General features: G+C 39.1%; 3 protein-coding genes and 1 long non-coding RNA gene across 4 annotated transcripts in view; 3 read left to right on the forward strand and 1 right to left on the reverse strand.

Annotated features, from left to right (window-relative positions):
• Nucleotides 1–23,419, forward strand: part of LOC132994448 (uncharacterized) — a 53,519-nt gene extending 30,100 nt beyond the window's left edge. The window contains exon 2 of the long non-coding RNA XR_009676703.1: nt 23,260–23,419. This is a non-coding gene — a long non-coding RNA (uncharacterized LOC132994448). The remainder of the gene's footprint in view (nt 1–23,259) is intronic.
• trdmt1 (tRNA aspartic acid methyltransferase 1) lies at nt 1,030–13,219 on the forward strand. Its single transcript, XM_061064365.1, has 11 exons — nt 1,030–1,161; nt 1,538–1,647; nt 2,207–2,283; nt 3,294–3,365; nt 3,964–4,029; nt 4,648–4,717; nt 4,807–4,890; nt 5,175–5,536; nt 6,167–6,224; nt 7,243–7,372; nt 9,808–13,219. Exons 1-11 carry the CDS (start codon nt 1,098–1,100, stop codon nt 9,906–9,908), a joined length of 1,194 nt encoding a protein of 397 aa, XP_060920348.1. The 5' UTR covers nt 1,030–1,097; the 3' UTR covers nt 9,909–13,219.
• Nucleotides 15,855–23,091, forward strand: LOC132994447 (putative ferric-chelate reductase 1). Its single transcript, XM_061064801.1, has 13 exons — nt 15,855–16,574; nt 17,367–17,503; nt 18,056–18,153; nt 18,280–18,451; nt 18,872–19,069; nt 19,428–19,529; nt 19,707–19,851; nt 20,311–20,418; nt 21,315–21,430; nt 21,588–21,674; nt 21,819–21,910; nt 22,439–22,497; nt 22,636–23,091. Exons 1-13 carry the CDS (start codon nt 16,388–16,390, stop codon nt 22,896–22,898), a joined length of 1,764 nt encoding a protein of 587 aa, XP_060920784.1. The 5' UTR covers nt 15,855–16,387; the 3' UTR covers nt 22,899–23,091.
• A 988-nt stretch (nt 23,420–24,407) lies between the features above and the next one.
• cubn (cubilin (intrinsic factor-cobalamin receptor)) overlaps nt 24,408–27,409 on the reverse strand; it is a 46,442-nt gene continuing 43,440 nt past the window's right edge. The window contains exons 64-67 of the mRNA XM_061064802.1: nt 27,052–27,233; nt 25,709–25,874; nt 25,012–25,247; nt 24,408–24,518 (exon numbers count right to left, since the gene is read on the reverse strand). Coding sequence (XP_060920785.1) covers nt 24,411–24,518; nt 25,012–25,247; nt 25,709–25,874; nt 27,052–27,233 — 692 coding nt within the window. The 3' untranslated portion in view covers nt 24,408–24,410. The remainder of the gene's footprint in view (nt 24,519–25,011; nt 25,248–25,708; nt 25,875–27,051; nt 27,234–27,409) is intronic.

Below are 27,409 nucleotides of genomic sequence, written 5' to 3' on the forward strand. Positions count from 1 at the left end.
AATGACAACCACAACTAGCATGTAAAAGCAGCTGTGTTAAATCAAGACAAATTAATAAAACTGCTTAAACGTACCGTTTACCGAAGATATATGGAAACCAACTAAATGTAAAGCTTCTGGTTCCTTGTAGATACTTCGCTTCAAGCTCACACCCTACCGGAAGTTTATGCGAGAGGAGCCACCACGCCATAATAGGATACTTCCTGTTCCTCACGTATGTGCAGCAAACTGAAGCCGGCAGTCCTAAAACTGAACCAGCAGCTGATAAAACATGAGTTACCTAGTTTAAAATAATAATAATAATAATAATAATACAAAACACAGAAAAAAGAAAAACAATATTTAAAGAATTTCACAGAGACAACAGAAGACGTAGCCTAATCTAAATTAAGACCAGCTCATTCAAGTGTAATTTCATTTAATGATTGGTTAATTTAAATGTTTATTTTATTTTTCTTATTCATGCAAATTTGATGAAAACTTATATATTCTTATACATGCATACAATACAGCCTGTGCTGTGTGTATATATTTCTTTACCAATTTTCATCTATTTATTCCTTCTTAAAAATGTATTTTCACTGATCCACTGGTAATTTTATTTAATGTGTATTACTCTTCTTTAAGATTGCAGTAGCAGGAAGTGTTGTTTTATTTGTTCGCCAAACAGAAGTAAGGACTTCCGGTTTAGTGTCTTACCTTCGAAATAAAAGTAAAAATGTTTACAACATCAACAACAAAATGGTTACAGATGTCATCAGCCAAAAGTCCACCATTCATAACTTGTTTGGCAACAAACAACTGGGACTCATAATTAAATTTTTCTGTCTCAAAATAAAAACACAAAACATCAGACACCTTGGATTTTAAACACATTTTACTGTTTATTCACAAACAATGAAAAGATAACAACACTCCGCTGTGGCCCCATTTATAAAAACTGAATTTTGAAGCGTACCTTTGTCCCTGTGCTATTCTATAAATGTTTATTACCAACCCAGACTCCGGACCTGATAGTGGCAGTATTGTACCATTTCGTTGCTTAGGCAGATATCACAGACATTTGAGAAGAAGAAAAGCAGTGTGGTTGTTTTGCCATGGCGAGTCTCCGGGTGATCGAGCTCTACAGTGGGATAGGAGGGATGCATTATGCTTTAAAGGGTAAGTTTATCATCGTTGCGGTCAAGTTTTCTATTTGCATTTTAAAGTGGTCCTCTCTACCGAGTTGTGTGTAGTTGAATGGGGAAATCGGACATTTAATAGCGATCAACCAGTTTCCACTGTATCTTCACTCGGACTGACACAAGCTGAGTCCAAATGTCTGGACTTTCTGGACTTTCTGGCAAAGCAGAAGTGCGAACTGATGCTTTCCCCGTTAAGTAGCAACAAACAGCACCTGTACCTCAGACTTCATCAGAGTCTGACCACAGACCTAAGCCCAATACTATCAGATACTGTTACATAGCCTACAACAAGACTGCTCATAATACCTGTTCATTGTGCAGTATCTTATAATCTGTTTGTTTCCCTCCACCAGACAGTGGCATACCTTACCAGGTAGTTGCTGCCATCGACATAAACCCCACGGCCAATCAAATCTATAAGCACAATTTCCCAGACACCCCCTTATGGAACAAGACCATTGAGGTGAGCAAGTCATTCACACCTAAACCTAACCTGGTTACACATTGTGTGTACACATGTGTTAGACATTTCAGGTAGTTTTACATGTTGTATGATAAAACAGACTCTGGACTCTTGATGATTAAATGGCCACATTTTTGGTCTTATTTGGGATTTATACTGTTAATAGAAACTTTTAGGTTGTAGTGTTCCTCGTTTAAATTGTAAAAATTAAACATGTTTTATTATAGCTTGAAGTCCTGTAGTATATAACAGATGGAGTTTTGAGCTAAAGCCTGCAATAGCCACGAGAGCAGACTTTTGGCACATGTTTCTTTGAGATCAAATGAAGAATGGAGTGATGTGTCTTAACTGAACTGTCCGATGTGTGCAGGGTTATGACTTAAAAACTGGCAGGTCTGTTGGTTCCGTGGGCAAACACTTTCTTTACATTAGTTAAGAATTGGCAGGACTAAGTGTGTCCTAAAGATGAGGGTATAATTGACAACCAGCTTTGATATAAAGGACTTGTTTGAATACGATAATATGTTTCTTTCATGTGGTTTTGTTTTTTTATCTTAAGGGCATCACACTTGATGACTTCAACAAATTATCCTTTGACATGATCCTGATGAGTCCTCCTTGCCAGCCTTTTACCAGGTATTGTCTAATGTGTTTTTCATGCTTTTGGATCCAACATGTTGTAGAATCGTACCTCACTTGTGTAAGATTACCTGCCAGACAATAAAAGAAACTTGTTTCCTTTGCAGCTAATAATAATAAGTTACTATTAACAAATTTAAAAAGTTGTGGGAAAGAAACGCCCAGATCCCTCAGATTCCAGGTTTGTTCATGCAGTTTACTGCAGAACAACTTATTTTCTTTGTTAGAAACCAACATGATCATGAGATGTATGGGACATATCTTCACAGTGCTCTTATAACCCTACAACTAGGGTTAGTTCTGAGAAGTTGTCAATCACAGCGATCAATCATGACATCACCCCATTTTACAGCATTGATTGAATATTTTTTTTAAAACCATATTTGTAAAAAAAAAAGATCAAATGGAGTTTGGAAGTTCATTCCCACCACCAGGAGGCGACAGAGAAGAGTCTTGTTAGAGAAGTGTGCCCTGATGTGAAGGTTGGATCTGGGAGGGAGTGTAGACCTGGATGATAGAGTTAACGAGGAGCCGTTTTAAAAAAAGAAAAATGATTTGATGCAAGCAGTAACTGTGAGGCAGTGGAAGTGACATGTTCTTTCTCGATTTCAGTATAAAGTAGTGCTTGATACAGTGCTCGGTATAAAGCCGAAATCTGTAAAAGCTTCATTCCTAAGCGACAGTTTACAGGGGTAAGACATTTTCAGCTGATGCCGATAGTTATTAAACTCTCTATGTCTGGGTATTGGATGGATCAAAGTGGGTCAGTGGTTATAGCACTATCATCTCACAAACTGAAGATTTTGAGCCTGCTTGATTCCTGGAGCCTTGTTCTCTCCTTAACCTCCTTGACTTGCAACAGGAGTCAGGAAAAGTGATTTGCTGATCAAATCACTTTCATCTTTTACCACCGACTTCGTTCAGTGATTTGATCCGCAAAGGTTTTAATATTCCATGTTTGTTTCTGTGCAAAACCGCTGAAATCCCCGTCTCTATCCTCTGTACAGGATAGGACTTCAGGGAGACATTGCCGACCCGAGAACAAAGAGCTTCCTCTACATTCTTGATCTCCTGCCAAGGTCTGCAGATTTCTTCTTCTTCTTTTTTGTTGTTGTACTGTCAGCCTGATTGGAAAGAAAACCACTTAATTATGAAATAACATTTAAATAAGCTCAATTTTCTGGCAATTATTTTGATCATGAATCAAATTATTTTATCACCATCATTTGACTGACATTGGATCGGGGTGAGGGATATAGGATCTCTGGTAATGTGATGAGGTGTGACCTCTCCTGTTTGATGTCTTACAGGAAATGTAGTCATTCAAATTAGTTCAATTGACCAATGTATCCCCATCCCATGCCAATCATTGAGTATGAAACACATGGTTTGATATACTCTGCAGCCTGGCTGGTTGGTAAGAACATTCAAACATGAGCTTCAGTTTCAGTCTTCTCTGTTTATTCCAGTCAGAACTTTCCTATGACTCAAAGGCTTTGGAGATTTGTCTTTGTTGGCTAGATTCCACTTAGTAGCAGCACTAAGACAACAAAATGCAGTTAAGCAACCCTCACGTGTTCTCTCTGTATAGTGAAGGAGCAAAACGATAGCATGGTGTCTCTTTATTAAACCCTTTTTTTTTTCCCGCCCAACTTACATACATCATTGTGTGGCCAGGCTGTGCAGGCGTCCCCGTTTCATCCTGCTGGAGAATGTGAAAGGCTTCGAGACCTCCTCTGCCAGGTAACAACGGAGAAACCTACATGCTCAACATGTCAGTATCAATACGATCAGAAGGCAGGTAGCAGATGTTAGAAGAGTACATTAACAGTTTATATAAACAGTATGGGATTGGGAGTGTGCTTGAAAAGCTGTAATATTTAACAATTTTGCTTTTTTAGCAGCTTTAGCTTTAGGCCCAGTGTCCACCTAGCTTTTTTTTTTTTTCAACTGTTTTCAATGAGGAGAGAGCGTTTTTAGAGCAGCAGGTGGACGCATGGAGAAAAAGCACAGCACCTAGCGTCTTTTTCCGAGCGCGTCACCGGTTTTTCAAGTTGAAAACTCTTTTCCAAATGTCTGATATTCCCCGTAGTTTTTCTGCCTACGGATCGTGTCTTGTACCCACATCCTCTCCGCTCCGTGTTTGATCAGGAAACAAACCATCTAAAATATAAAACATGCGGTAAAAAGTAACAGAGCAGTGTCGGTCACAAACGCTTCATGCAAGCGCTCCCGAGTGCAGAGCCAGCGCTGTTCTGCCTGAAGTTAATGCTAGGCGGACACGAGGCTTAATGGTCTTGTAAAGAGGTGAAAACATTTCAGTTGAAAGGGAAACTGTCTTCATCGTGTTCTGTTCTGCAGGGAGCGTTTGGTGAAAACTCTGATGGACTGTGGATACACTTATCAGGAGGTCATGATCTCACCAACGAGTGTAAGTAAGGATTGTATTAAGTACCTATCTGTGCTGTTAGTCACACATGGTCAGAACTGTTTATATGACTTTTCTATTTATGAATGCAGGTTGGGATTCCAAACTCAAGACTGCGGTATTACCTGATTGCTAAGAGTTCCACTGAAAACTTCAGTACAGACACGTGTTCAAAGGTGAGGCTTTTTACAACTGTACATTAAGATTGCTTTATAAAGAAGCCCATATGGCCAGATGGACAAAAAGAGTTCTAACTCAGTGTACAGGCAGGAGTGGGAATATTACACTTTGGATGTAAAAACATACAATCAATCTGTTAATGTTAATCTTATATGAAGAGTATATGTTGTAAATTAAAGCACTGAATTCCCCAGGGGAAAAATGTGGGGTTAATTGTTTTGTATTATAGAAGGAGAACACTGTCTGTAAGTAAGGCTTTTAACTAAGTCTGTTATCTTAGATTTTAGAGGCCTTCCCACATTCTGCTGACAATGATTGTCCTGCCTTCCTGAATCCTGCTGAGAGTAATCCCCCTGAGGAGCCCACAGTCTCCAGCCCTTCTGATCCTGATACCTGCCTGACAGAAGAAGAAGATCCACAGAGGGATCAGGTCCTGTATAAACTAGAGACAAGGATGGATGCCCAGAGGAAGATGAATCAGAACAAAGATGTGTCAGTCAGACAAATACAAGACTTCCTGGAGCCACAAATAGAAGTCAACATGGAAAACTATCTCCTTCCTCCTAAAACTCTGCTGCGATATGCTCTGCTCCTAGACATTGTTCAGCCCACATGCAGGAGGTCTGTTTGCTTTACCAAAGGGTACGTACAATCACTGTCTTAACCTTACTTTTACTTATTCCATTTACTCCCAAGCATGTGTGTTTATGTTGTGTGTGTTTGTGTTGTGTGTGCGCTCGCTTGTGTGATAGCAATGCTGAAAATGCTGACAAAGTGTAATAGGCGTGTCTTGCAGAATAATAGATGATTTGAATTCCTTTAGAGTGAGTCAATAATTGAATGACAAAATGTAATTTAATAAAACGTCATTAGAGTTCATTTTGAACTCTTCACCCAAAGGCTGTAGAGCAGCTCTGGTCTAATGTAGAAGTTAAACAAAGTAAAGCTCATGACATGATGAAAGCTGTATTTGTTTTTTGCATCTGTTAAGAACAAAGAACCATCAAATACAGTTTTCTGTTGTCCTCTGGATCAACATCTTTATCTTTTACTTGTAATCTCTAGTGTCTGATTTAATACTCTTCTGTTTCTGACGTCTACATACTCAGATACTAACATTTATTGTTCTGAACATGTCATGATAGTAGATGTTATCTGATCATTTTTATGGAAATATCTCGCCCCTGCTGATGTGTGTTATTACTTAGTAACTGTTCAAATGATCATATAATTTAGTAATGCCTTTGATTGTGTTGATGTGTTTATTCATAGCTATGGCCGCTACGTAGAAGGAACCGGCTCGGTGCTGAAGTGCTGCATGGAAACAGAGGTAAGTTTGGTTTCAGCACCGGCATGTCCGAGGTGATTGTTTGTTTTGGGAATTAGTAACATCCTCCTTTACCTCAAATGTGTGGCAGCATCCAGCATCTAGCATCTCTCTTTCTCCAATTAAAAAAAGGAGAAATATACCTGCATGTCAAACTGTACTTATCACGCAATCAAGGAGCCATGATTGAAGTGTGCACATAAATGCAGCTTTGTCCAGAATTTGTAAATTAGGCTGTTTAAAATAAATTTGAAGGCAGGTACACTGAGGTCTAAGTCCTGCACCTAAACCTGACATCCAAGATAGACATACACTGAAGTAGCTTCCAAATGTGTTCTGCATTAGATAGATATATAGATACTTTATTAATCCCCAGGGAAATTGAAAGCATTAGCAGTTTACAAAAGACATGCACGACATGAAACATTTGTAACAAATAAACAAACAACCGCTGTCCCCCCTCCCATACATATATTAACCCGAGACAAAGATTTAAGTAAGCCCCTAAATGAAATAAAATTAAACCTGTGCAATTAAAAATAGACTAATACAAAGAAAAGTTTGCAAAACCCCGTTCAGGAATAAAAAAATATATACATGTGCAATTTAAGTGGAATCTATAAACTGTTAAAGGAACATTTGAAAAATTAGACCTGTGCATAAAAATAAGTAAGATGTAGACCTTCTGAAGTTTAGAAAAAGTGAAAGTTCAAGTAAGTTTTCTTTTTTTAAGACTGAAGAAAGAGGAGAATTTCACATCAGAGATGCTGACCACAACAAGAGCACTGGTTTGGAAAACTGTAAGGTTAAAACTTTTGGAAATCAAGAGTAGAAGTCTGCGACTAGTCTTCTCCTAAGTCTTTGTGTTGGGGCTTTACATCTGTCATATTTTAAAGCATCCAGCTTCTATACTGTGTTTGAAAGAAAATAACTAGTGCACAAATCCTTAATTGTTGTCATCTGTCATGTCCTTTTGAGAATCAGAAACATTCGATTCTTTCTGTGTGTCTGTCCTCTGCAGATGGAGAGTGTGTTTGGAGGCCTTGACCAGTACTCTGAAGAAGAGAAACTCCAGCAGCTGTTGAGACTGAAGCTTCGTTATTTTACTCCCAGAGAAGTTGCCAACCTCATGGGTTTCCCTCAAAGCTTCTGTAAGTCAAATATCTTCCAACACTTAGGTCTAAGTCTAGACTGATGTTCTCTAGGCATCTTTTTTTTAGATAAATCGTTTGATAAACAGTCAGTGGAACATCTGTGATCAGCTAATCTGCAAAAAAAAATAAAAATAACAACACTTTCAGATGTGCTTGATCTCAGGCCCTTTTCCTAATTTTCCTATTCATTTTTTTGCTAATGCAACTGATCTGTAATGATTACATGATAACATTATGCTCGCTAATAGATTAACGTTATATACGAAATGGACGAGTAAACACAACCTACAGGTCATTCAGAAAGGACAGTGTAGCGTAATTAAATTATTAAGATGTTATATCTTTATTTAACCTCGGATTTAGAAGGGGCACCACTTCCTGTTAAAGGAAGAAAATAACTTTAATGGTATAAGTTAATTAATTAATCAGTCAGTTTCATATCTTGAAAGAAGTAAGTTCTGGAAATGTTAAACAAGAAAACACACAGACAAAGTCCCGAATTTTATGTGTAAAATTTAATATAAAAGGGGTAAACAATAATGTATAGATGAAACAGATAAAGAATATGATTATTATGATCAGGATAATGCAATTATAACGTATGGTGACATTATATATTTAGTAACGAGATAAGACGCGGTATTGTTTGAATGACTTAATCAGAAAATGGTCAAAAAGAAAAAGTTGATAAAGTAAATTTGGGATTCTATTTGGATTTAAAGGAGGGCTCTGAATAGACACGACTCATGACTTAATCTTCCAACACCCCTTGCCACCAGCAGTCTTACTGTGAGATGTGTTCAATTGAACTCCGCCGGCTGGTCCCGCGTTTCAGTCTCTGGCAAGCGGTTCTTTTCAGGCCCAGAGAGGTCCACGGGCCAGATTAGATGCCTTAACAACTTGGTCGGAGTGTGCAGCTGGGATGGAGATTGCACGTCGGTTCAGCCATCGTCTCAGAAGCTCCAAGAGGATCCAACAGGAAAAAAAATATTAAAGAGTCTTTTGATACGTCGATTTCCAATTCAGATTAACTGGATGGCCATCTTGATGAATCCAAACTAAGTAATTGGCGTTCAAAATTGAAGAGCAAAGACTTTGGAGAAGAAAGTTCAAAAACCTTGCTTGAGCCAGAAAGAATTGATGTTTCCAAAAATTGTGCGTGAAAAAGAAAGTTCGGCAGAGACTCGTCTCTACGGCACAAACTTAAAAGAAGTGATTCTGACCGAAGTCCGAAGAGAAGCGAGCAAGCGCTGAAGCTCTAAACTTCAAGAAACCAAAACTAAGAAGAACCCAAGATCTGAGCTCAGTGTGAACTCTTATCAGCTGGATGAGAAGAGAGGGGTCTGCAGGCAAAGAGGGGTGCCGCCCACGGGTGACTCCCATTCTGACCGGAGGACAATTGTTTAAACTAAACCGAGTTTACTCAATAAGATTAAGAATAAGAATCTAAACATATATACGTCACCATACATTAATTTCGATATTATTTCTATCAGATCCACGTTGATGTAGGTTCACGTCATATATTTAGACAAACATTTCTATCAGATTCATGTTGAGATGAAAATCACACCATCTGGGAACATCCTCAGTTAATCCCAGCCTGTAGGTGAACAAAAACATGTTATACAGTCAACATTCTTAATAAGACATATTAATAAAGTAGGAAAATAAATTGGTGTCTTTAAATAACACCTTCTATAGCTAATATCAAAGAGTATGCTTTATAACACGTCTAAATGTAGAATTATGAAGGTTACGTATTCATGGATATTCTAACACTTGATGGCAATAGCGCTCCACGTCAAATTCCTATTAAACATAATATAACTCTTATTCCTGTTCTGAAGATCAAATTTTGAGTTTAAAAAGATGATTATAATACATTCAATGTGACAATTACAAATATCTAGATGAAGAAAGACATAAATGTTCATTTGATGCAGAATTGAAAGCTGTGGTTTAATTCAGTTCTTCAGCAGTCCTTCAACAGATCGTCAATTTTATGACTTTGCAGAGACTGGTTTCGGTCACAGTTCATGTCTTTGGGGTCAATTCGTAGATAGCAGAGTGTTCTGTCTCCGCTCGGTTGTTTATTTAAGGTGTTGTAAAAGTTCATAATATCCTGTCTGAGAGGGAGACTTAAGCCATTGATCAGTTCCTTTGTTCCTTGGTAAAAGTAATGTTAATCCACAGTCCTGAGTCCTGCAGGAAGAGAGGTCGTAAAACGTGTCTGCTGATAACGGCTACAACAGAAACTACTTACTGTATAATTATTATATTAATAATAATATGAAGATCTGATGAAGATCTTAGTCCTCTGCATGGCCAGTGAATGTGTGTAAAGTGTCCGCTCTCATACACTGTGTGTTGTGCACAAACTCAAGTGTTGACTCTTTTTTTCTCTCTTTGTACTTACATTTCTGTTTCAGCCTTTCCAGAGCAGATCTCGACCAAGCAGAAGTACAGAGTTCTAGGAAACAGCCTCAATGTTGTGGTGGTGGCAAGACTCCTGCAGCTGATGGTCTCCTAGCTGTAAAGACTGGAGAAGGACATTTTATTTATGGAGAAGAACGGTGCTGTGCCTGAAAGTGTACTTATTGTGGGGGACATGTCTGCTACATTTGTTAAGAAATACTTCACTGTGTCAATTCAAGCAGTATGTGTCTTAAAGCTGGACTTGGATATTGTTTTGTTTTTTTGTGAAGAGAAAAAAACATTTTATTAGGATAAAGTGAAAAACGAGCAAGTGAGATTTTCCAAGATTATTTAATATCTACCACTATTTATTTATGAACATAATCTTGGCATCTTCTACCACTTGGGTTATCCGTCATTTTTTTTAAGCGTTTCTTTCATCATCAAACTTCAGAGAAAAATCTTAATGTAATTTAGACTAGAGCCTGACCGATTTATCGGCCAGCCGATAACATAGGTCGATATTAGTGCTAGCAGTTCTCTTTCACCAGCAGAGTGCGCTATATGGATTACAATAGACTGTAAATATTAATAAACGAAGCCTGAGTGACATCACCCATCTTTTACGGCAGGGGGCTCAGGAGGATCATCGGCAGCAGCCGCCGTGCTGGAAATGCTTTCTCAGCCTAACTTTCAGACAGTATAATGAAGACAAGATGGTCTTCCTAATTAGCCGATACTGATTGTCACTGGATAACTAATATCGGCCGATATTATCTGCTGGCTGATGAATCGGTCGGGCTCTAGTTAAAACCTTCATTATTGTAAACATAATACATTGTCTAATAGTTTGAATGATGAGGGAAACAGAAGGGGGACAAAACTAAACTGTATATTTATGACTGTATGTACTTTTTAAAAATATAATTAAATTGTTTTGGAAAAAAAAACTGTTCTGAAGGTCTTCAGCCTCACCTGTTACCTCCTCCACCTGCCTTCCCAAGAATTCTAGTCTGTTACGCTTTTGATGGTTTTTGTGTTGCCTTTTACTGTTTTTCCCAGTGACTGCAGTCGTCTGTTTTATATCTGTCCCGCTCGCTGGCTGGTTTCTTAGATTTCTTTGCCAATCGTGATTTCTTTGTTTGTGCAGCGGTCTCTGCAGACAGCTTAACTTGTAAGAGTAAACCACTTCTAACATCCAGCTGGTCCTCCAGGGGTCTACGTGCATATGAATGCATTGAGGAGTGAAAATCCTCATTCATGTCCATAATGTTTGAATAAGAAAAAAATAAAAAAATAGGTGCAAAAAAAGAGTTCTTCTTGTCCCTCCTGGACCTCCTGATGGCCATCCCACCCCAGAAATAGGAGAGGTGTTATTGAACCCAGCTCACCTGCACTTAAAGCTATAGGAACATGGTGTTCTGAGCAGGGCTGGAGTAGAGAGGTTTATAGGCATGATCAAATACAGGATAACTAAATCACTATTCTATTCTTTGTGTACCTTGAATTAAAGTTTTGTGTTGAGGTGGTGCACCAATACAAGTACCTGGGGACCATCATCGATGACAAACTCACCTTCGAGCTCCAAACTGAAGCTGTCTGCAAAAAAGCTCATCAGCGTGTGCACTTTCTGAGGAAGCTTGGGAATTTTAATGTTGACAGCACTTTTATGAAAATGTTTTATTCCTGTTTCATTGAATCAGTTTTAACATTCTGCATGGTGACCTGGTACGGGTCACTCAGCATCAAAAACCGCAACAAAATGCAGAGCATTGTCAAACTGTGTGCCAGAATCACAGGATCGTCCCTTTCTAACCTTTCTTATTTATATAGAACAAAGTGTCTTAAGAAAGCACAGTCAATCTTGGCAGATCAAAGTCATCCTTTGTCCAAGGATTGAAGTTGCTGCCGTCAGGCCGCAGATTCAGCCTGCCAGCATGCAGGACAAAGAGGACGAGAAAAACTCTTTTCTTCCTGCTGCCATCACCTTTTTAAACCACTAACTGTGTTGCCTCTGTTTCTTATCTATTGTCCTTTCTATGTTGTTTGCTCATTTCGGGCTGTATGTATGTGTGTGTTTTACTGCTGACTGCAAAACAAATTGCCCTCTCGCAGGGATAATAAAGACAACCTTGAACCTTGAACCTTGTGGCTTCCTCCCAGTGCTCCGAATATCTCTCCCCTCAGTCTTCATTATTTCCCAACAGACCCCGCCCAAGCTTGTCAAGGCTGAATAACAGCATTATGTACCGCAAGGTTTCTGTTTTTCAGTTATCGTTTGAGCAGAGTGGGAACTGATCATTTCAATGACATGGAGCATGTTGTGTTGCTGCTGGTTTTTGTTGCTCCCGTGGTTTACTGCTATAGTTCAGGTCTAGTTACGGACAGCTGTAAAGACATGCGACCACACCACTCTGGAGTGAGCCCGCAGACAGATCCTGCACCCTTTAATGTCACTACAGACTACAACAAGTACACACTTGGAGAGGTGGTGACAGGTAAGGATTAGGCTAATCTCTAATGGGTTAAAATGCAAATATAGTAAGGTAGTCAATCAATAAAAAAAAAACAAGTCTGATTCCATCTTCTGCACTTTAATGATTTGTTTATTTTTTCTGTTTTTATTGTCAGCGCAAATTCAGCACTTTGGGTTTCCAAAGCTAGAAGTTAAATCTATTACTAAGATAGTCATGTAACATTTGATTGCTCATTAAATCAATCACTCTAATATTAGAGAATTTTTGTGAAGAGAAAAAAAAGTTTTTAGAATGATAAAGTGAAAAACGAGCAAGTGAGATTTTCAAAGATTGTTTAATATCTACCACTATTTATTTATGAACATAATCTTGGCATCTTCTACCACTTGGGTTATCCTTCATTTTTTTTAAGCGTTTCTTTCATCATCAAACTTCAGAGAAAAATCTTAATGTAATTTAGACTAGAGCCTGACCGATTTATCGGCCAGCCGATAACATAGGTCGATATTAGTGCTAGCAGTTCTCTTTCACCAGCAGAGTGCGCTATATGGATTACAATAGACTGTAAATATTAATAAACGAAGCCTGAGTGACATCACACAACTTTTACGGCAGGGGGCTCAGGAGGATCATCGGCAGCAGCCGCCGTGCTAGAAATGCTTTCTCAGCCTAACTTTCAGACAGTATAATGAAGACAAGATGGTCTTCCTAATTAGCCGATACTGATTGTCACTGGATAACTAATATCGGCCGATATTATCTGCTGGCTGGTGAATCGATGAGGCTCTAGTTAAAACCTTTGTTATTGTAAACATAATACATTGTCTAATAGTTTGAATGATGAGGGAAACAGAAGGGGGACAAAACTAAACTGTATATTTATGACTGTATGTACTTTTTAAAAATATAATTAAATTGTTTTGGAAAAAAATAAACTGTTCTGAAGGTCTTCAGCCTCACCTGTTACCTCCTCCACCTGCCTTCCCAAGAATTCTAGTCTGTTACGCTTTTGATGTTTTTTGTGTTGCCTTTTACTGTTTTTCCCAGTGACTGCAGCCGTCTCTTTTATATCTGTCCCGCTCGCTGGCTGGTTTCTTAGATTTCTTTGCCGATCGTGATTTCTTTGTTTGTGCAGCGGTCTCTGGAGACAGCTTAACTCAGGCATGGGCAAACTACGGCCCGCGGGCCATATACGGCCCGTTGGGCTTTTTAATCCGGCCCGCCGAACTTGTCCAAATTATATTATTATTAAATTAAATTTTATTATAATTAAACCTCGTTCGTTTCCCCCTGTAATGCCCGCGTTTCCCCAATAGATGGCGCACTTCAGAGTGTGGTGTATTACGCCCTTCTTCACTTTTTCGCTTTGCCCTATGAACCCGTATGAGCCCTTCTGTAAAAATGAGCGGATCAAAGAAAAGAAAAGTGGACAGTGAATGCCGAGTGTTTAATACGGAGTGGACAACTAAATATTTTTTCACTGAAGTCCGATCAAAGGCTGTATGCCTGATATGCCAAGAAACTGTCGCAGTTTTCAAAGAGTACAATATCAGCCGTCACTTTGCTACGAAGCATGCTAACTACGCTAGCAAGTAGTCCCCGCAAGAACGGGCGGCTACGGCTCAGAGGTTGAAGGCTAATTTACAGACTCAGCAACATTTTTTTCACCAACAAACTGCGATTCAAGAATCAACTACCAAGGCAAGTTTTTTGCTGGCATTCAAATTAGCAAAGGCTAGCAAGCCTTTCTCCGAAGGCGAGTTTTTAAAAGAATGCATGGTAGAGACAGCAGGTCTCTTGTGTCCAGAGAGCCAAGGCCAGTTTGAAAAAATCAGTTTATCACGCAGGACTGTGACTCGCCGTGTGGAACTGATTGACGAAGATATAGCCAGCGAATTAAACAAAAAGGCTGAGTCCTTTAAGTTATATTCACTAGCGCTGGATGAAAGTAATGACGTAAAAGACACTGCTCAGCTCCTCATTTTTATCCGAGGGATTAATGACAGTTTTGAGATAACGGAGGAGTTTTTGACCATGGAGTCCCTGAAAGGAAAAACGCGAGGAGAGGACTTTTATAACCAGGTGTCTGCTGTCATCGAGAGAATGAAGCTACCTTGGAGTAATCTTGCCAATGTCACAACGGATGGATCGCCAAATTTAACTGGAAAACATGTTGGGCTGCTGAAAAGAATCCAGGATAAAGTGAAAGAGGAAAACCCTGACCAGGATGTTATTTTCCTTCACTGCATCATCCATCAGGAATCTCTATGTAAGTCTGTATTGCAGCTTAATCATGTCGTGAATCCAGTTGTAAAACTTGTTAACTTTATACGAGCAAGGGGACTTCAGCATCGTCAGTTTATGTAAACTGATGCGGACCATCAGGACTTACTGTACCACTCTCGTGTCCGCTGGTTAAGTTTGGGCAAAGTGTTTCAACGAGTGTGGGAGCTGAAAGAGGAGATCAGCGCATTTTTGGAGTTAATGGGGAAATCCGACAAATTTCCTGAGCTAAGCGACAAGAACTGGCTTTGTGACTTTGAATTTGCTGTGGACATATTTTCACACATGAATGAGCTGAATGTGAAACTACAGGGGAATTATCAGTTTGTACACGACATGTACAAAAATATTAGAGCCTTCAAATCCAAGCTAACTTTATTCTCCAGACAAATTGCAAACAAATCTTTCGCTCATTTCCCCACACTTGCCATGCAGAAAGAGGTGACGCGAAATGCAAAGAAATACAGCAAATCCCTTGACGACCTGCACGGAGAATTCTGCCGTCGGTTTTCTGATTTTGAAAACATTGAAAAGTCACTTCAGCTGGTGTCCTGTCCCCTGTCAGAAGACTCTGAAACAGCACCACAGGAGCTGCAATTGGAACTGATCGATCTTCAGTCTGACTCCGTCTTAAAGGAGAAGTTCAACTCTCTTCAACTGAATGACTTTTATGCTTCACTTAACAAAGCCACGTTTCCAAACCTCCGTAGGACGGCACAGAAGATGTTGACTTTGTTTGGCTCGACCTACGTATGTGAGCAGACATTCAGCGTCATGATCATCAACAAAGCCCCTCACAGATCCAAGTTAACTGACCAACACCTCGGATCTATCCTGAGAATTGCCACTACAAAACTAACTCCAGACTTTAATGCACTGGCAAAAAAGGGAGATCAACAACACTGTTCCCACTGAAACTGAACGTGAGTTTCTCTACTGTGTTTATTAAAATTTAAATTAATTAAATGAATGCATTTGGAAATCAATTTGTACAATGAGCCTTGCATATTCATGCTTTACTACCTGTTAAAGGCCAAATCCTTTCATGTAATGGCTTTTACATGTCATTTATATTAGTTCACACAAACACTCCATCCATCTGTTCCTGGCCCGGCCCCTCTGTCAAATTTTGTGCCCATTGTGGCCCGCGAGTCAAAAAGTTTGCCCACCCCTGGCTTAACTTGTAAGAGTAAACCACTTCTAACATCCAGCTGGTCCTCCAGGGGTCTACGTGCATATGAATGCATTGAGGAGTGAAAATACTCATTCATGTCCATAATGTTTGAATAAGAAAAAAAGAAAAAATAGGTGCAAAAAAAGAGTTCTTCTTGTCCCTCCTGGACCTCCTGATGGCCATCCCACCCTGGAAATAGGAGAGGTGTTGTTGAACCCAGCTCACCTGCACTTAAAGCTATAGGAACATGGTGTTCTGAGCAGGGCTGGAGTAGAGGGGTTTATAGGCATGATCAAATACAGGATAACTAAATCCCTATTCTATTCTTTGTGTACCTTGAATTAAAGTTTGATAATGTAACATATGAAACATTTTCTCCTTGCAACAGTAGAACGTCACACCTTCAGCTCTCCCTTTCCTTTGCACACACACAATCAACGACCAACCATTCCCCATCTACCCTGTTATGTAGAGGCAAATGGAACACACGTACACCTGTGGCCTCCTCCCAGTGCTCCGAATATCTCTCCCCTCAGTCTTCATTATTTCCCAACAGACCCCGCCCAAGCTTGTCAAGGCTGAATAACAGCATTGTGTACCGCAAGGTTTCTGTTTTTCAGTTATCCTTTGAGCAGAGTGGGAACTGATCATTTCAATGAAATGGAGCATGTTGTGTTGCTGCTGGTTTTTGTTGCTCCCGTGGTTTACTGCTATAGTTCAGGTCTAGTTACGGACAGCTGTAAAGACATGCGACCACACCACTCTGGAGTGAGCCCGCAGACAGATCCTGCACCCTTTAATGTCACTACAGACTACAACAAGTACACACTTGGAGAGGTGGTGACAGGTAAGGATTAGGCTAATCTCTAATGGGTTAAAATGCAAATATAGTAAGGAAGTAATAATGAGGGGTAATAATTCACAAGTTATAGCCCTTTGAAGTTGAAGATCCTTTGAAAAACAAAAATTATTGAGGAATTTAGGGTTTTATAGTTTTATAAATTTAATTATCTAAGATTTCCTTTTACAGATCTTTACAACACACTGCATAGTAATGATCTGAAACATGAAATATGTATTGAAGACAGTCAAACTTATTTGTGGTTATTACATAATTCATAATTGTCACATATAGTCTGTCAACATAATATGTTATAATAACATTATATATAATATTTCAACAGTTTTCATTGGATTTAAGGTAAAACTTCAAATAAACACAGTTGTCTAATGTGTTTACATGTAAACATGAAAAGCCATTGGATTGCCTGACATCATAATAGTTAAAGAACTTTTTATATCATATAAATATTAAATATACTGTATATTTTATTTGTTAATTATGGCAGATAACCTAGTAGTGGTGACGATAAACAACTTTATAGTTAATGAATAAAAAAAAAAACAAGTCTGAATCTATCTTCTGCACTTTAATGATTTGTTTCTTTTTTCTGTTTTTAATCAAATTCAGCACTTTGGGTTTCCAAAGCTAGAAATTAAATCTATTACTAAGATAGTCATGTAAGATTTGATTGCTCATTAAATCAATCACTCTAATAGTATAATAGTACTGATAATTCATTTTGAGTTGGACACAATGGGCCTGCGAAACTGGTCTGGAATGTTTTTTTTCTTTCAGTGAAGCTCCAGGCTACAGCCTCGATACCATTCATTGGTTTCCTGTTACAAGCGAGAGAGGTGGGGGGCTGGTCTCCTGTGGGCTCCTTCATCCTGACAGATGAGTCTACTCAACAACTCACCTGCAACCAGAAACCGGTGAGTTAAATCCCATACATCTGACTTCAATATTTGATCCCAGGAAGAATAGCTAATGCTCATACTGGTGCTAATAAGGATCCACATAAGGAACGAATGTGAATACCATAAAAGCCTACAGCATGCAAGTTATATTATTTCATAGCTTTATATAGTACTCCAATCTGATCTGTAACTTTTGTATAGCAGCCTGCTGCTAGGAATAAACAATAGTTAAGGACAATGTCTCTGGAGGACTCTGTTCAATCTTTAACAAATGTTATCTCTACACACAAAAGAGCAGGTCAAAGATTAAGATTTAAGATTAAGATTAAAATTTAAGATTAAGATTAAGATTAAGATTAAGATTTACCTTTATTCAAGACCTTACTCTTTGTTTTATTAAGTTACAAAAATTAATAACCGTTACATACGCACAACGCAGGGCCTGACACTGGCCTAAGCCATTTCCCACGCCAAGTTTGTGATCTATAAAAACCACCTGACGATATATTGAACATGTAACGACCTCTCTCTCTCTCTCTCTCACTATGTGTGTGTGTCTTCATGTAGAACTCAGCTTTATCCCACAGATCAGAGTCGGTTAAGACCTCCATTCAGGTGAAGTGGAAACCAGAAGTGTCAGCTTCTGTGAAACCCATTCAGTTCCAGTAAGGTTTGCTTCAACTTGTTGGTTCTTTTCCACTGTTCTGTTTGCCATGTCAAGCAGATGAAGCATAATCCTCCTTGTGTATTTCCACCATGTTTATTTGATACGTGTTGGGGTGTGTCTGCAGGGCTGCCATTGTGCAGAATTACAGGACATTCTGGGTTGATGTTACAAGTCCTGCCCTGACCTTCAGAGAAGACCCTACTGGTGGATCTACAAGTACCCCCACAAAAAACAGTCCTACCACTACAACAGCACTAGCAATGACAGCTACAGTAAATCAGCCTGCACCACCTGCTGTAAGCAATAATTACGATTAGGAACATTGTAAGACTAACTGTCAGCAGCTCTATTAGGCCCTCTGTCCACCTAGTGTCATTTTCTGAGCATAGCTTGGCAGCATCTTTTTTCAGTTGTTTTCAACAAGGAGAGAGCATTCACAACAGAAAGCCATTGTCAACAGACTGTCGTCATAGAGACAGGATGGACGTGCAGCGCTTTTCTTCTCAGCGCACAAACGTGGACATGGAGCCTAAGTTGACAGCCTTCAGGGTAGAAAAAGTTAGATGGAATACTTTCAAAGAAATCTCTTATTATCTTGAAGTGTATCTGGTCTCTCAAAGTTAGATAGACTGCGCTACCAATCACGATCAAGATCTGGGATTGACTTGGGATCCTCTGCTTATGTGACTACACCGCTTTGTTTTGTTTTTCTGCAGAAAAATATCTCCAGCAAAGACTGTGGTGTAACCAAGGTGTGTTTCAGTCAACCTTCAAACTGTGACCCCACAGTCACCGCTGACTGTTATTTCATGTCAGCCAGAGCGTTGTCTCCCAGTGACGTAGCCGTACGCTACGAGATAACAGGACCCTCTGATGGATACATCTCCATTGGATTCTCAGACGATAAGATGATGGTAATGTGACAACGAAATATGTCATTCTTTGTATCAGTTATAACATTTGGGATATTGCAGCGTACATATGTTCTTATTTAAATCAATCTTTTAAAATCTGTGCTTGTATAGAAGGAGGCACTACTTCCTCTATGGAGGAAATGAACACATTAGTGAGTGCTCTTCTTATACACACAGATACAAACACTCATGCTAACACACAACACACAGACCCTGATGAAGGCCACGCGCCTGAACGTATCGGTCTAATTTGTTAATAAAGGTTGATCTTCATACCTCAAGTGTTGCTGGAGGATTTTTAAAACCCTGTCTGAACACAATCCCTCATGTTTTTTTCTTTCTTCTGTATTTTCTTTAGGGAAATGATGACATATATATCTGTGTCATAGGAAACAATGGCCTCGTGCAGTTGCAGCATGCTTTTTCAACAGGAAGAAAAGCTCCTCAAATTGTTCCTCTGGTACTGATGTTTCTCCAATAATGATAATCAATATCTGGAGACTTTTTTTCTTGTAAAATGAAAGACTTCATGCTGTAGTATTATTAGTTATTGCCACTTCTCTTACAAAGACTGGACTGCATACTATATGCTACTGTGTTTATTCAACTCCATTCTGAACTTATTTCTGTCCACCAGGGGAATGTTTCTGATGTGAGAGCGTCAGTACAAGGCAGAGTTATCAGCTGCTCCTTCACCTCCATGAACATCTTGTCTACTCTGAAGACCACTGGCTCCAACAAAACCTACCATATCCTGTTCGCCCATGGACCCAGCAACAACGGTAATGAAGAATTTGTGTTAAAATGCAGAAGATCTACTTCTGATTTGTTGTCAGGGATGAAGCTACTTTCTCCTAAAAAAAATAGTTTTCAAATTTTCATGCCAAGGATCACATGGATATAAATATATATAGTCCATTTGATTCTTTTATGTAACATACTACCTTTATGGGCAGCATTTCTCGAGTGGTATGTTACTCACTCATCTGAATAAGAATCGTCTTTATTGACCAGGGATGTGGAGCTACATATAAGGAATTTGTTCCAGTTTTAAATTGTTCTCGGTTTACATTCTCAGAAATAGACATACTTGCGAATTAAACAAGTAAATGAAGATATTTCGGACCTATAAGGGAGTACACTATGGATGTGATAGTCAGCTTGGAGATTACCCATTACTCACTTAGTGCCATTGGAGAAAATGCTACAGGTGTAAACCTGACTGTTTTCCTCTCCTACAGGACAAATCAAGTTCCATAAAGCTACCTTCATCAGCGCTGACAAGATAGACATTTATAGACCTCAGCTTGTCAGCAAAGGTGGATTGCCTAATTTCATCAAAGCACACGGTGAGATCCTGCCCAAAGATGCAAACACTACATAATAATATCCCAGTAACTTAAGTAAAGTAAAAAAAATAATACACTATAGCATTATTGGAACCAATTTTGTCCATCACCTTTGAAAACACTGGACATATACATTTGCTATGAACAGTCAGGGTCCTTGATGATACCCTTTTATGATTCTGGTGACCCTTGGCTTTTCCTCTAGTAATCTTTCAGACAGGATCTGCATAGAAATGTACTGATCACATGAATACCTCCTTGAAGATGATAACATAAGAACATTAGAGACATGATTGGTCTTGGAGACACGGCTGCTATATTACTTAAAGTGCCTTAAAGAGTCTATACATTACCAACCCCAAGCAACTGAAGGAGGAGGAGCCAGCTAACACCAGGACGTAATCACAACATGCAACACACAAATGAGCGGACGACCACACAGGGTGTTTCTATCTGTGGTAATGTAAAACAATTGAGGAAGCTCTACTCCCGCAAACAGTTAATAATAATATTAATACATTTCTTAATGATCACATTTCCCCAAGAGGACAATAAACTGTATCGTATCGTAATAACCAATTTGCAAAGATAAGCATCCTTCTGGGCATCAACATTACCAGTGACCAAAAGTGGGCCGTGTAAGGAAAAGAGCAGATATTGTTCAGAGAAGATCAATGGCTTGAGGAAATATACAGGCGGTCAAGAAGAGTTCTTCAAGAAACTTCCACAGACATGGCCAAGGAAGGCCCCGGAGTAATGACAGAAGGCAAGGTTGTACATTAAATAAGTCTGGCAGATGACTCCAACATTTTCTGATTGGTATCTTCACTTATTAGATCAACGTCTGGTCATAAAAACCAGCCACGGCAGCATTCTAACATTTCATTGTTTTTCAGGAGCACTGATGCTGATAGCTTGGATGACCATGGGATCAGTAGGAATGATGGTAGCCCGATATCGGCATGGATATGCTAAAGGAAAGAAGCTGTGGGGAAAAGATATCTGGTTTGTGGTGAGATACCAAAAACACTGGGTTGTTTTTACTTACTGTGTTCTTGGTCAGAGCCTGACCTCTCTCAGCTGTGCTTGATCCTGCACTAGTTCGTTAAATAAGCTCTGTATGTGTCCCACTTGTACAGTAACATATTGTACTATTTCTGTTCCTGAAGGTCCATGTTGCTGTGATGAGTCTGACAGTAGCAACCACGGTCATCGCCTTTATCCTTCCCTTCTCGTTTATAAAGGCCTGGTCTGGGGTCAGTACACTACTCCAAATCTCTGTGATCCGACTACGACTCATTATTAACTTTCCTCACATATGTTTGGTCATTTCTGTAAAGAGTTATATATATATAAAAGTTGCATTTCACAATGAATCAGTATTTTTGTGCTGTTTGCAGGGGGCTCATCCTGTGTTAGGCTGCCTGGTAATGATCCTTTCATTCGTTCAAATCACACTGGCTCTGCTTCGCTGCGGACCTGGACATCCAAAGTAGGTATACTGCCGTGTGGGTGTGACTCATCAAATCCTCATTCGTATGACAAAGTCTAGTCACTATGTCTAACAGCCTGATCCTCCTTTTTGCATATATGAAACAAACGGTATCAAAACTGAAATTCCTATGATGTCCAGGAAACTTCTTAAAAATCGTACTAATTTGACCTTTTTTATCAATGATAAAAAATGAAGTACTTTATGAAACAAGAAATGAAATGCACAAACCAAGAAATAAAATAAAAAAGCCACCAATGCACACAACTCAAAACAGCACACTTTAAGATTGGGTATTAAAACGTGCTCCATCAAGTTAAATTAAACATTTCAACCCATCTATGTTTGGGACGTAATTAATGAGTGGTTATTAACAGCTGCCACTCAAGGGACAAACTTTTGAACTCATGCATTCATGCAGTACAGTGTGCAAACTCATGTTTTTGGTCCAGGGGGAATAGTGATGATGTCTCTAACAGTCTTTTTTAGCTGCTGATCATTTGATGTTTGGCCTCTTCTCTTTGACAGGAGGTTTCTGTTTAACTGGACTCATGCTTTAAACGGACTGGGAATAAGAGCTTTATCTGGTAGGCTCTTGACTCACATCACACGTTAAATGCAACAATTGTCCTCTCAACGTTTATATTTTTTGATAACATATTTAGACATTTCATAAAAACATTTTAAAAACATAACTTAATAAATGTGAATATGACATCACACAGTGGCAGGAGTATTTACGGGCTTGAAGTTGATTGACAGCTCTCTGGACCAATGGCTGATGAAAGTGATGGGTGGTTTTGTCGGCTGGGAAGTTTTGTTCTTCATCCTGTTGTTTGTCAATTTTAAATGGAAGGTTCCCAGAAAAGGTAAATTCACTTTTTGCATTTTTATAATAATAAAATATAATATATATATATTATCGTTGTTGTTTTTTTTGTTGTCAGTAGTAGAAGTATTGTTGCCTTGCTACCCCTCAATATCTTAGCGATGAGCAGGTACAAGTTTAAAGGCTATCCATCGAAGTGTTTTGCAGCTTCTATAAAGTGATCTGTAAAACAAGGTTTAAAAGTGAAAGTAATTATATACATCTACACTAGTCTCATTCTATAAGGGCTCCCAGTGCTGTTAAAATCCGGTTTATTATGGTATCTTGTATTTATGTATTTGTTTTAGCTTAACAGAAGCTTGTTTAGAGACGCACCAATTTATTAAGATGTTCAAAATAAAGTAAAATGATGAATGTGATGTAGGCTATAACTAATGTGCTTTTACATTTTTATGTTTGGATTACAGATACTTCGGAGTCAAAGAAGGTAAGAACGCGTTTTAAAAGTCAAATCAGAGAGAAAAATAACTGCCTGATAATGTGAATTGCTTTTGTTTTGGCAGATAACACCCGATGCTCTCCTGATGGTTCTGTTCTTCTTTGGAAACTTGTCCTTTCTGGTGGCTTTACTTGTTGGAATTGGGAGGTCATAAGAAGAACCACAATGAAGCCAAACCAACCTTCAGAGGATATCTATCAACATGAATCAAACATAAGCCATCTTATCTGTTGTCAATGTTTTATTTTTTCAAATAAAATGCTGAAATTTATTGTTTGAATGTCTAATTTGTTGGACTTTTCAGAAAAATAGTATTTTTGTTTGGTATAGCTTCATTTATTTTAAATGTAGATGGAAAGGGTTATAACTTGTAATATAAAAGTAAAGTCTCAATATGTATTTTACATTTACATTTTACATTTTTACATTTCACATGATTTCTGATTCAGTCACTTCTCTGGGAAGCCAGATTAGCAACTGGGTGTGGGTGCAAAGTCGGCAAACAGCGGGGTGACCAGCCGAGTCAAACGAGGCGTTCTCAAAGCAGACAACACAAGCTTGCGGTACGTGGGCTAACGTGCTTGGTGAGAGGAAACAGTGTTGAGTCCGTGTTGGCCACAGACAGAGTGGGCTACAGCGGACGTCCATTAATCCCCAAATGATAGCTTCCATCCTCACAACATCAGAAAGGAGAAAAGACAACACAAGCGCTCATACGCAGGGCATAAACAGGAGAAAGGACAAGCAGTTGATACAAAACATTAGTGGGTGGCTACCTGGTGCCGTGCTTCTGCTGTTTTTCTGTTGCTCTTTGTTGATTAAGATTGACCATGAAACTCAGTCTGTGCATTATGTCAGAGACAGCACCTTCACTGTGGGCCCATGTTTGTGGTTTGAACATTTTGATTTGCACTGTTGGCCATCCACAATTATAAATTGTGAAGGTTTTCATTCTTTGGAAGTTCAGCAGGAATGTTGAACCACATTCGAAATAAAAAAAATGGCTACTTTGTTGTTCTTTTTTTTAATCATTTGTTTATTATTACAGTTTACATGTATTAAGGACATCAAGTTGATTAAAAAATAAATGCACATCTGGAGTTTACCTTAAAAACATTAAGTCAGAAACAGTGAATCTATGTTTGTTTGGATGGAAGGGCATATATATATATTCAGCTGCTCCAGATGAGTCTGAATCCTGAAGGCAGGGTGGCATATTGAGCTTGGAAAACGATGAAGACGTGATGGGAGGAGGCTGTGAATGGAGCAATATTGGTTTCCTGAAAAAAGTCAAACAAAACAGTTATTTTAGTGTTGTATATTTCATTCCTAGTCCAGATACATCTAGCAGATTTTGGTCGTAACTTACACTCTGCCTTGTAGCAAGGGGATTTAAACATGTGGAAACCTGCTACACGTCAAAAGAGACGCTGTGTTCCTACCTCTGCCTTTTACAAATAGTGCTTTGGAGGATGACCGGTAGAAGGTACCACACATCATTTATGCTAACATATTTAGCTACATGACTTACCATGTTGTTATGTTAAAGGAGATGGGACATACTGTTATCTTTTTGTTTCAAAGTGTACATAGAGCGCTTCATTTTCACAAATATTAAACGTACAGTATATAAATCCCGCCTCCAGGGGGCTCTCAATCAAAATAATAACAAAAAGATGAGGTCGAGGCCGGCGGGGAACCATGGGAGTTTGTTTATAGTATCTGCATCCCATGTTAAAGCTTAATATGAGATGGCATTCTTGGATTACATACCAATCCACAGTAAGGTCCAACAGGCGCCGAGGAGGAGTCTGGGCCATCATACAACTTCAAGAAGTTGTTCTGGCAATCACCAGGGTCGTCAATACTGATCTGGGCAAAGGTCACTGTCACCACACGACCTCTGGGTGCCTTGATGCTCCATTCACAGTGGGTGCCATTGGGATAGGTGCCTGGGTAATTTGGACTTGAGAATGAGCCATGGTCTCCAAACAGAATGCCTCCACAACCTGGTGAACAAATGTTTGAAGAAAAGACGTTCAGGGAAACGGAAAGCCATGAACCCTCTGTACTGTGTCAGAGCAACATTTGTGAATGTATGAAATCCATCACTGAATTTAATTATTATTAATGACATTGTAGAGGTACACAAGGACAAAACATCTAGCGAAGATGCTTTAAAGGCTAACTGTGGCTTTACACATAGAAAATAACAGCATACAGAGAAAGCTTGTGGTTCAATTGGTGAGCAACTTAAAAGACATAGGAATCTAACAAACAGGGGAAATCTTATAAGTTAGATTTTTATTTCTTAATGTGAAAAAAAGAATCCAGTGTTTTTGGAACTTGGGTAATACCACAATAAGCCTCGATCTCACACATCATTCAAGGGTTAGATACATATATTGTTCCCTTAGATTGTTTGGAACCTTGCTCCTAAATTCATTTCAAAGAAGAGATAAGTTCTGACCTTGAGGGGAGGAGGTCCACGTAGCCTCGAAGCCATCTCGAGCACTGGAGAAGTCGCTCTTGAAGCGGAGATAGAGTTGATTGGATTGAGGGAAGATTGGGCTTGGCACGGTGTTGCCGCAGTAACGATCAATTAGTGGCGAGTCTGCTGTGCTACCATTACGGATCTGAGGGACAAAAGGAAATGTAGGGGATATCACTTGCACTTTACAGAGAATTATTAGCCAGAACGCTCATACAGATCAGAAACATGCTCTGTTGCACAATAACCTGCGTCCTGATTGTTCACAAGAGGACAGCATGATACAGATATGCATTGAGGACACATTGAGAACTGATTACCTGGAGCCTATTTGGAGCATTTTTCAATAATACTTTGACTGTGCTTGATAGTATAGATACCATTGTGTATCATATTTATTTAGTAAGGGACAGTGCCTTTTAGTAGTAGAGGACGAAGCAACAGAATCCACTTTACGACACCATGAGAATATTTGCCTTTATATCAATATTACGTGTAATTCAATGTAATGAAACTATCAACAAAAGAGTGGAGAAGGACATACTGACTAACAGAAAATGTAATGCAGCCATTTTATCTTAGTGGTCGCAGCTACTGTCAGTACATACATGCACTGACCCTAGTCACAGTATATAAACGTCAGTACACCATCACACTCGCTCAAGGTGGATTCTCTGGATCATGTCCTGCTTTGTCACATCAGCTCACTCGGACTTGATGTGAAAAAAAATACTAAGGGGGCTGGTAGGGGAAACTCCGGGTGAAGTCCGATTGAAAAATGTGGCTGTTTGTGTTCACACATACAGCTCCTCCTGGAAATAACAGGAGTTTTTCTGCAAGGGTGAAAGCCCTAAAATATGATATTCTTTGCAAGACCTTCAGGTATATAAAAGCACACAAAGAGATAATTCCTTCCTGTGATCACGTATGTCAACCTTTTTGCTAAGTACTGCTTCTACAGCTTTAGTTATAAAAACATCATCCAGGACATCTACTGTAGTATGTGTGTTTTTGTACATCCAATCCAATTCAACTTTATTTGTTAAGCACTTTAAAACAACCACAGTTGACCAAAGTGCTGTACAGAAGAATAAATAAAATACATAACAGCTCACACGAGATAAAAGAAAACTACATGTGAAATACAGAATACATTTAAAAGACATAAAACATAAGTAAAATGAATAAATAAAGTCGACCAATTAGAGCAAGATGTGCTTTAATAAACACAGAAACTTGAAGAGATTTCCTTTAAGTGAGCAAGGTATGAAAAGTGTGAAAGTGTGTGTCCATGCATGTTGCAGGTGTTTTGTTTGTCTCACCTCCAGGTAGTCGAATCCACAGTTGCTGTGGCTCTCCAGATCAAAGTTGTTAAAGAAGAAAGAGATGTAACTGTTTTGTGGTGCTTTCAGAACAATTGTGCAGTCCATGTTGTGGGGGTAGATGTCAGGCCAGCCGGGACTCTTCAGGTAGCCATATTCCTGTTCATAGGTCCTGCTGCAGCCTGGAAACCACGGACACAAACAAAGGCAGGACTTTTAACAATCGATGCCCATTGTTTGGAAAACTGCTAGAGCTAGTTCGTCAGGAAAAAAGGAGTCATCTTAACCTGAAAACTAATCAAAAACTTTCTGCATAGAAAGTTTTTTTTACATTACCAAACCTTTCACAATTAGTTGC

Source organism: Labrus mixtus, chromosome 19 (genome assembly GCF_963584025.1).
Source record: "Labrus mixtus chromosome 19, fLabMix1.1, whole genome shotgun sequence".
Lineage (NCBI taxonomy): Eukaryota > Metazoa > Chordata > Actinopteri > Labriformes > Labridae > Labrus > Labrus mixtus.

Excerpts from the sequence above, each read along its gene's own strand:
- trdmt1 (XM_061064365.1), top strand. The coding sequence starts at position 1,098 with ATGGCGAGTCTCCGGGTGATCGAGCTCTACAGTGGGATAGGAGGGATG. Across the intron at positions 5,537-6,166 it reads TCTGTTTGCTTTACCAAAGG|CTATGGCCGCTACGTAGAAG; the intron begins GTACGTACAATC and ends GTTTATTCATAG. Across the intron at positions 7,373-9,807 it reads GGGTTTCCCTCAAAGCTTCT|CCTTTCCAGAGCAGATCTCG; the intron begins GTAAGTCAAATA and ends TTTCTGTTTCAG.
- LOC132994447 (XM_061064801.1), top strand. The coding sequence starts at position 16,388 with ATGGAGCATGTTGTGTTGCTGCTGGTTTTTGTTGCTCCCGTGGTTTAC. Across the intron at positions 18,154-18,279 it reads GTGAAACCCATTCAGTTCCA|GGCTGCCATTGTGCAGAATT; the intron begins GTAAGGTTTGCT and ends GTGTGTCTGCAG. Across the intron at positions 19,852-20,310 it reads CCATGGACCCAGCAACAACG|GACAAATCAAGTTCCATAAA; the intron begins GTAATGAAGAAT and ends CCTCTCCTACAG.